Source organism: Oncorhynchus clarkii, chromosome 13, assembly GCF_045791955.1.
Source record: "Oncorhynchus clarkii lewisi isolate Uvic-CL-2024 chromosome 13, UVic_Ocla_1.0, whole genome shotgun sequence".
In the NCBI taxonomy this organism is placed as follows: domain Eukaryota; kingdom Metazoa; phylum Chordata; class Actinopteri; order Salmoniformes; family Salmonidae; genus Oncorhynchus; species Oncorhynchus clarkii.
In genome coordinates this window covers 4,103,904-4,113,111 of record NC_092159.1, presented here as the reverse complement: position 1 = coordinate 4,113,111, position 9,208 = coordinate 4,103,904, and the positions used below count along the sequence as shown (strand labels likewise).

Sequence of the window (9,208 nt, the reverse complement as noted above, 5' to 3'; positions counted from 1 at the left end):
CATCATATTCAGCTTTTGTTGATTGGACTAAATGTTTTGTTGGTATCTTTTAGTTGTCACAGTGTCGGACGAAGCAGAGGGGATGTGGTGATGTTGAAGAGGTGCTGGAATAGCGGAGGCTTCTGTTTTCATGTTCGTCAACGTGTGTTAAATCTGTACGTAGAAAACATAGATGGTCAAAGGGCGGTGTGTGTAACTAATTCCACAGCCTTCTTTAGGTGAAGACGCCCAAATAATCATTTCTAGTTGAGTGAACATATCAGACAATTTGACCAAACACATCATTTTAAGTTGACTGAATGTTCTGAAGTTGGAGATAAGTTTGGGAAAACACACGTTTAGTTCACCACCTAACACTTGGACTGAAAATTATAAACTTAATAATAATTAGTTGAAATAAATAGTTTGCAAGAGCTCGTTCCTAACACACACTATGAGCCTTATCTTCAACGGGCACGAGACAACCGTTTGTTAACCGCAACAGCTCCGTTCCCTGCGCGAGACAATCTTCGGGGAGGGAGGGATCAGAAGAGAGAGAGAGAGAGAGAAAGAGAGAGAGAGAGAGAGAGAGAGATAGAGGAAAGTTTGAAGTTGGCTGGTTGCAGTGGGTAAAGAGGAAATGAATATAAGGAATTGCTTGTTATTTCTTTCTCCATCAGAAGGATATCATATAACCAGATAAGAAAGAGAACGAAAAAGAAAGAGAGGGAAATAAAGTTTAAACGTTTTGATGGATTTGGACTTGTTTCCCTTAGGTCAAACTGCACCTATTTCTTAACAGAAGTTGACTTCGAACCGGATAACAGTTATCGGGACAAACCAGTTCCAGTCTCTACCGTGTGCGCGCATGATATCATTACCCCATCAACCGGGTCACTGCGCGCTCCCAGACATGGACGCAGGTCCTCCCAGCAGCGGATAAGCACACGCGCTGTACCCGCGCAGTCTCGAGCCCCCTAAGCACGGGTGTGTGTGAGCCCCGTGGAGCTAAACGGTGGAGTCGGGACGGGAGGTATCGGAGCCAACCGCACTGGACAGTTCCCGGGTTACCGAGAAAGACTTTGAGCAACGAGATGGACCGAATATGGAGCTCAACGCCCGGGGCATCGCCTCTCCTCCTCCTTCTCCTCTCCCTCCTCTCCATCACTGTTTTTCACGAGGCGACAGCGGCACAGGCAGGTAGGTGATCTCATCAGCGTGTTTATTACCTTTATTAACAAATACATCCCACATAGACTTAGTAACAGCACGAGCTCTATCGAAGGTCCCATAGAGTAGGGCTACTGACACTTTTACTTTTGTATAACACACACACACACACACACACACACACACACACACACACACACACACACACACACACACACACACACACACACACACACACACACACACACACACACACACACATGGTTTGGGCTTGTTCAGTTGCAGGGCATGCCCCTGGGGTGGCACGTGCTCCATTCCAACCAACTATCCTGCTCAAATCCCTGGGGCGTCACCATGACATTACTGGTATTTGCCAACCAACCCGGAGCCTGTAGGTCTACTATAACCCGGTGTTATTGTCATCCAAGAGCACAAATACTGCTGTAGGTTTATAATGTACCTATAACTCAGTTTGGTGAGGAAAATAGGACACAACAGGCCTCTCTCTCTCTCTCTCTCTCTCTCTCTCTCTCTCTCTCTCTCTCTCTCTCTCTCTCACCCTCTCTCACCCTCTCTCTGTCTCTGTCTCTCACCCCCTCTCTCTCTCTCTCTCTCTCTCTCTCTCTCTCTCTCTCTCTCTCTCTCTCTCTCTCTCACCCTCTCTCTGTCTCTGTCTCTCACCCTCTCTCTCTCTGTCTCTCTCTCTCTCTCTCTCTCTCTCACCCTCTCTCTCTGTCTCTCTGTCTCTCTCTCTCTCTCTCGCTCTCTCTCTCTCTGTGTATCTCTCTCACCCCCACCCTATCTCTCTCTCTGTGTCTCTCTCTCTCACCCCCTCTCTCTCTGTGTCTCTCTCTCACCCCCTCTCTCTCTCTCTCTCTCTCTCTCTCTCTCTCTCTCTGCAGGATTAATTTGGTGTGAGTTAACAGACCTGTGTCTCAACTTGTCTTCCATACCTGTGACTGTACTCTTAACATACTGCTGCTGTACTGTGTGTGTGAGTGCATGTGCATGTGCGTGTGTGTGTGTGTGTGTGTGCTACTGTACAAGAGTCAGATCTAGGTTTTCTAGGTTTTTGTCCTGCTACTGTGTTTCTGCCTCTACATTGCTTCTTCTCTCTGGGGTTTTCGGTTGGTTTCTGTAAAGCACATTGTGACAGAAATTGTGACCTGTGAACTCTAACCACGGTCTTCTTAGGTCAACTCAGGTCAGAGGGTGAACCCTGGAGTGTCTCTCTCACACCTGGGGCTGACACACACGCACACACACACACTTCCACAACCCCCCTCCCCCCCTCCCCAAACCCCCCACACACCTGGTTGTCAGAGCACGACCCTGTGAGTTATGCTCATGGTCATCCTCAAGTGAAGGTCAAGTGTGCCTGAGTTACGGTTTTACCTGAAGTGGTTGAGTTGCTCTTTATGACTGACTGATCTCTTTATGTTTATCTCTCTTAGTCTCATCTGTCTCTGTCTCTCTGTCTCCTCTCTCTCTGCCTCTCTCTGTCTCCTCTCTCTCTGTCTCTCTCTCTGTCTCCTCTCTCTCTGCCTCTCTCTCTGTCTCCTCTCTCTCTGCCTCTCTCTCTGTCTCCTCTTTCTCTTTCTCCACTTTCTCTCTCTCTCTGTCTCTTCTCTCTCTGTCTCTCTCTGTCTCCTCTCTCTCTGTCTCTCTCTCTGTCTCCTCTCTCTCAGTCTCTCTCTCTGTCTCCTCTCTCTCAGTCTCTCTCTCTCAGTCTCCTCTCCCTCTGTCTCTCTGTCTCCTCTGTCTCTCTCTCTCTCTGTCTCCTCTGTCTCCTCTGTATCCTCTGTCTCTCTGTCTCTGTCTCTGTCTCATCTGTCTGTCTGTCTGTCTGTCTGTCTGTCTGTCTGTCTGTCTGTCTGTCTGTCACTAATCTCTAGGGGGTCAATCTCTGGGTTAGGGGGTCCACCTCTGGGCTAGGGGGTCAATCTCTGGGTTAGGGGGTCCACCTCTGGGCTAGGGGGTCCATCTCTGGGCTAGGGGGTCCACCTCTGGGTTAGGGGGCCCATCTCTGGGCTAGGGGGTCCACCTCTGGGTTAGGAGGTCCACCTCTGGGTTAGGGGGTCCACCTCTGGGTTAGGAGGTCCACCTCTGGGTTAGGGGGTCCACCTCTGGGTTAGGAGGTCCACCTCTGGGTTAGGAGGTCCACCTCTGGGTTAGGGGGTCCACCTCTGGGTTAGGGGGTCCACCTCTGGGTTAGGAGGTCCACCTCTGGGTTAGGGGTCCACCTCTGGGTTAGGGGTCCACCTCTGGGTTAGGAGGTCCACCTCTGGGTTAGGAGGTCCATCTCTGGGTTAGGACGTCCACCTCTGGGCTAGGGGGTCTATCTCTGGGCTAGGGGATCCACCTCTGGGTTAGGGGTCCACCTCTACTTTAGGGGGTCCACCTCTGGGCTAGGAGGTCCATTTGGATTTGAGACATCAACAACAAGTTTGTTGAAACAGGGAGGTATACAAACTTTGCTTCGAGAGCCTAACTGATTACACATGATCTACATTTTAACAGTTTATAGACATTCCATGTGTACATCTGGTGGGTTGAACGAAGGACGTAGTTGGCTATTCTAGATGGCTGAGACTGTCACTATTGGCTCCTCCCTTTCATCCACTCGTCTTGAGGATGTCAGCGATTGGTCTGATGATAATGATGTCATATTGCCGAGTCCCATGTTTAATGATACTTCCTGGGGCCAAAACTGTAAAGAATAAATAAAGGAAAAATACAATTAAAACAATCATAAAAAACGGAGCCCACAGATAAAGGAGAAATCCCATAAACCCCCACATATACAGTTTATAGAAGCATCTAGAACAGATGAAAAACCTTTCTGTTCAGTGACATCACCTTTATTGAGACCCAAATTATCCATATAACTTTATTGAGACATATCCCCTCGAACAAGAGAAATAATACAAGTAATGCAAATATTTTCCGTCCTGATTGGCCCAGGGGATATTGTCTTGGCGAGCAGCAGCTTCCTGGACCGCTTCTGTCCTGGGATTGGTCAGGGCCACCTGTACCAGCTGGCTGCTGATAGGTTGAGATTTATATGTCTGGCTGGCTGTGGTATTCTAGATGTAGACAGAGAGGAAAGATAGACAGTGTGTGTGTGAGTGTGTGTGTGTGTGTGTGTGTGTGTGAGTTAGTAGAACATGCTTGAAGCTACCTAGACAGGTTCCTGTGTCTGAATCATTCCTCTTCTCTCCATCCCCCTCTTCCCCTCTTCTCTCCATCCCCCTCTTTCCTTCTCTTCTTTCTTCTCTCCATCCCCCTCTTCTCCTCTTCTCTCCATCCCCCTCTTTCCTTCTCTTCTTTCTTCTCTCCATCCCCCTCTTCTCCTCTTCTCTCCATCCCCCTCTTTCCTCCTCTTCTTTCTTCTCTTTTCTCCACCCCCCTCTTCTACTCTCCTCCTCCTCCTCCTCCTCCTCCTCCTCCTCCTCCTCCTCCTCCTCCTCCTCCTCTTCCTCCTCTTCCTCCTCCACCTCTCCTCATATCCCTGTGGAATAACGGGTATATCACCTGAGCATGACATTGAAGATCATACCTGTGAGGGAGTGCATGTGTGTGAGAGAGAGAATGTGAGACGACCCAGAGTGTGTTTTCTGATCAGAGCCAGCTGATGTCAGAGGAACGGCAACATGTGGCTCACATCCCTCCATCCAATTACTCCTCCCTTTCAATTCATCCCTCTGTTCCACTCCCCCACATCACTCTATCCATCAGCTGAGCTTCTCGTCTCCGAGGAGAATGGGAGATTGAACTGAGAGAGAGAGAGAGTGGAGAAAGAGAGAGGAGAGAGAGGGAGATACAGAGAGAGAGAGAGAGAAAAAGAGTGGACAGAGAGTGAGGAACAGAGAGAGAGAGACAGAGAGAGAGGAAATGAGAGGGACAGAGAGAGAGACAGAGAGAGAGAGAGGAGAGACAGACACACAGAGAGAGAGAGAGAGAGAGAGAGAGAGAGAGAGAGAGGGAGAGAGAAAGAGAGACAGAGAGCGAGAGAGAGAGAGAGAGAGAGAGAGAGAGAGAGAGAGAGAGAGAGAGAGAGAGAGGGAGAGAGAGAGACAGAGAGAGAGACAGAGAGAGAGAGAGAGAGACAGAGAGAGAGAGAGAGAGAAAGAGAGAAAGAGAGAGAGAGAGAGAGAGAGAGAGAGAGAGAGAGAACAAAGGACAGAGAAAGGGAATGGTAAAAAGAGAGAGAGGAGGTGTAGGCTGGTAATAACAGGTTCCAGATCAGGGGCCGTACTTCCTGCTGGGGGGGTGTGTCTTTATTCTAAAGAATGCAATAACATGTCTTTTAGAGAAACAACAAAACAAGGTTTCCTAACTCTGTCCCCTACATTACCCAGAAACACACAAACATAATATCACACACACAGAAGTACACACGCACATGCACACAAGCACGAAGTGTGTATATGTGGGAACAGACCCTGTAATCTATACTGTAGTCTCTGAAGCCTCTTATGTTATAGATACTGTAGTCTCTGAAGCCTCTTATGTTATAGATACTGTAGTCCCTGAAGCCTCTTATGTTATAGATACTGTAGTCTCTGAAGCCTCTTATGTTATAGATACTGTAGTCCCTGAAGCTGACTCCTATTATGTTATAGATACTGTAGTCTCTGAAGCCTCTTATGTTATAGATACTGTAGTCTCTGAAACCTCATATGTTATAGATACTGTAGTCTCTGAAGCCTCTTCTGTTATAGATACTGTAGTCTCTGAAGCCTCCTATGTTATAGATACTGTAGTCTCTGAAGCCTCATATGTTATAGATACTGTAGTCCCTGAAGCCTCTTATGTTATAGATACTGTAGTCCCTGAAGCCTCTTATGTTATAGATACTGTAGTCCCTGAAGCCTCTTCTGTTATAGATACTGTAGTCCCTGAAGCCTCTTATGTTATAGATACTGTAGTCCCAGAGGTTCTGTAGTTCATCATATAGTGTCTGTAGTTTGTCATTTATATACTGTAGTTTATCATATATCTACTGTAGTTCATCATATAGTTTATGTAGTTTGTCATATATATACTGTAGTTCATCATATATCTACTGTAGTTCATCATATATCTACTGTAGTTCTTCATATATTTACTGTAGTTCATCATATATCTACCGTAGTTCATCATATATCTACTGTAGTTCTTCATATATTTACTGTTGTTCATCCTATATCTACTGTAGTTCTTCATATATTTACTGTAGTTCATCATATATCTACTGTAGTTTATCATATATCTACTGTAGTTCATATATCTACTGTAGTTCATCATATATCTACTGTAGTTCTTCATATATTTACTGTAGTTTATCATATATCTACAGTAGTTTATCATATAGACATAATAGTTCAAAATATATCTACTGTAGTTCAACATATATCTACTGTAGTTCATCATATATCTACTGTAGTTCTTCATATATTTACTGTAGTTCATCATATATCTACTGTAATTCGTCATATAGTTTCTGTAGTTTATCATAAATTTACTATAGTTCATCCTATATCTACTGTAGTTCATCATATATTTACTCTAGTTCTTCATATATTTACTGTAGTTCATCATATATCTACTGTAGTTTATCATATATCTACTGTAGTTCATCATATATCTACCGTAGTTCATCATATATCTACCGTAGTTCATCATATATCTACTGTAGTTCTTCATATATTTACTGTTGTTCATCCTATATCTACTGTAGTTCTTCATATATTTACTGTAGTTCATCATATATCTACTGTAGTTTATCATATATCTACTGTAGTTCATATATCTACTGTAGTTCATCATATATCTACTGTAGTTCTTCATATATCTACTGTAGTTCATCATATATTTACTCTAGTTCTTCATATATTTACTGTAGTTCATCATATATCTACTGTAGTTTATCATATATCTACTGTAGTTCATCATATATCTACCGTAGTTCATCATATATCTACCGTAGTTCATCATATATCTACTGTAGTTCTTCATATATTTACTGTTGTTCATCCTATATCTACTGTAGTTCATCATACATCTACTGTAGTTCATCATATATCTACTGTAGTTCATCATATATTTACAGTAGTTTATCATATAGACATTATAGTTCAACATATATCTACTGTAGTTCATCATAAATCTACTGTAGTTCATCATACATCTACTGTAGTTTATCATATATCTACTGTAGTTCATCATATATCTACTGTAGTTCATCATATATTTACAGTAGTTTATCATATAGACATTATAGTTCAACATATATCTACTGTAGTTCATCATAAATCTACTGTAGATCATCATATATCTTCTGTAGTTCATCATCTATCTACTGTAGTTCATCATATAGACATTATAGTTCTTCATATATCTACTGTAGTTCATCATACATCTACTGTAGCTCATCATATATCTACTGTAGTTCATCATATATCTACTGTAGTTCATCATATATTTACAGTAGTTTATCATATAGACATTATAGTTCAACATATATCTACTGTAGTTCATCATAAATCTACTGTAGTTCTTCATATATCTACTGTAGTTCCAAATATATCTACTGTAGTTTATCATATATCTACTGTAGTTCATCATATATCTACTATAGTTCATATATCTACTGTAGTTCTTCATATATCTACTGTAGTTCAATATATATTTACTGTAGTTTATCATATAGACATTATAGTTCAACATATATCTACTGTAGTTTATCATATATCTACTGTAGTTCATCATATATCTACTGTAGTTCAAAATATATCTACTGTAGTTCATATATCTACTGTAGTTCATATATCTACTGTAGCTCTCCTCTCTCCTTCTCTCCCTCTCTCTCTCTCTCTCTCTCTCTCTCTCTCTCTCTCTCTCTGTCTCTCTCTCCTCTCTCCTTCTATCCCTCCTCTCTCTCTCTCTCTCTCTCTCTCTCTCCCTCTCTCCCTCTCTCCCCCTCCCTCTCCCTCTCTCTCTCTCTTGCTCTCTCTCTCTCTCTCTCTCTCTCTCTCTCTCTCTCCCTCTCTTTCTCTCTCTCTCTGTGTGCATATACCATGACTCTCCATCCGCCATAGATCAGAGCCCCGAGGAAGTGGGAGACTGATTGTTACCAGGTGAGAGGAACGCGGTGTGTAACAGCTAGTCTGTGGCTACAGTAAAGTCCTGGTGATATCACTGTGTGTAACAGCTAGTCAATGGCCACAGTAAAGTCCTGGTGATATCACTGTGTGTAACAGCTAGTCTGTGGCCACAGTAAAGGCCTGGTGATATCACTGTGTGTAACAGCTAGTCTGTGGCTACAGTAAAGTCCTGGTGATATCACTGTGTGTAACAGCTAGTCTGTGGCCACAGTAAAGTCCTGGTGATATCACTGTGTGTAACAGCTAGTCTGTAGATACAGTAAAGGCCACATAGTATAGGGTGCCATGCTGGTCAACAGTAGTGCACTATACAGGGAATAGGGTGCCATGCTGGTCAACAGTAGTGCACTATACAGGGAATAGGGTGCCATGCTGGTCAACAGTAGTGCACTATACAGGGAATAGGGTGCCATTTGAGACGTGTCCTATGTTAATGAGGCTCGTCTGGCCATGTTGGTGTATTCAAATGAAGACATACAGACAGACTGGCAGACAGACAGACAGACAGACAGACAGACAGACAGACAGACAGACAGACAGATGACAGGCAGACTGACATATTGACAGACAGACAGACAGATGACAGACAGACAGACAGACAGACAGACAGACAGACAGACAGACAGACAGACAGACAGACAGACTGACAGACATATTGGCAGACAGACAGACATATTGGCAGACAGACAGACATATTGGCAGACAGACAGACAGACAGACAGACAGACAGACAGACAGACTGACATATTGACAGACAGACAGACAGACAGGCTGGCATACAGACTGATAACCAGACAGACGTATAGACAGACAGGCAAACAGCCATATTGGCAGACAGACAGACAGACAGACATATTGGCAGACAGACAAACAGACAGACAGACAGACAGACAGACAGACAGACAGACAGA

At 43.8% G+C, this 9,208-nt stretch overlaps 1 protein-coding gene across 1 annotated transcript in view; it reads left to right on the top strand.

Moving 5' to 3' along the window:
• The first annotated feature begins 656 nt into the window (after positions 1-656).
• The window catches only part of LOC139424280 (collagen alpha-1(XI) chain-like), an 88,974-nt gene continuing 80,422 nt past the window's right edge, over positions 657-9,208 (top strand). Inside the window, exon 1 of the mRNA XM_071175970.1 lies at positions 657-1,179. Within this exon, the coding sequence (XP_071032071.1) occupies positions 1,074-1,179 (106 nt within the window). The 5' untranslated portion in view covers positions 657-1,073. The remainder of the gene's footprint in view (positions 1,180-9,208) is intronic.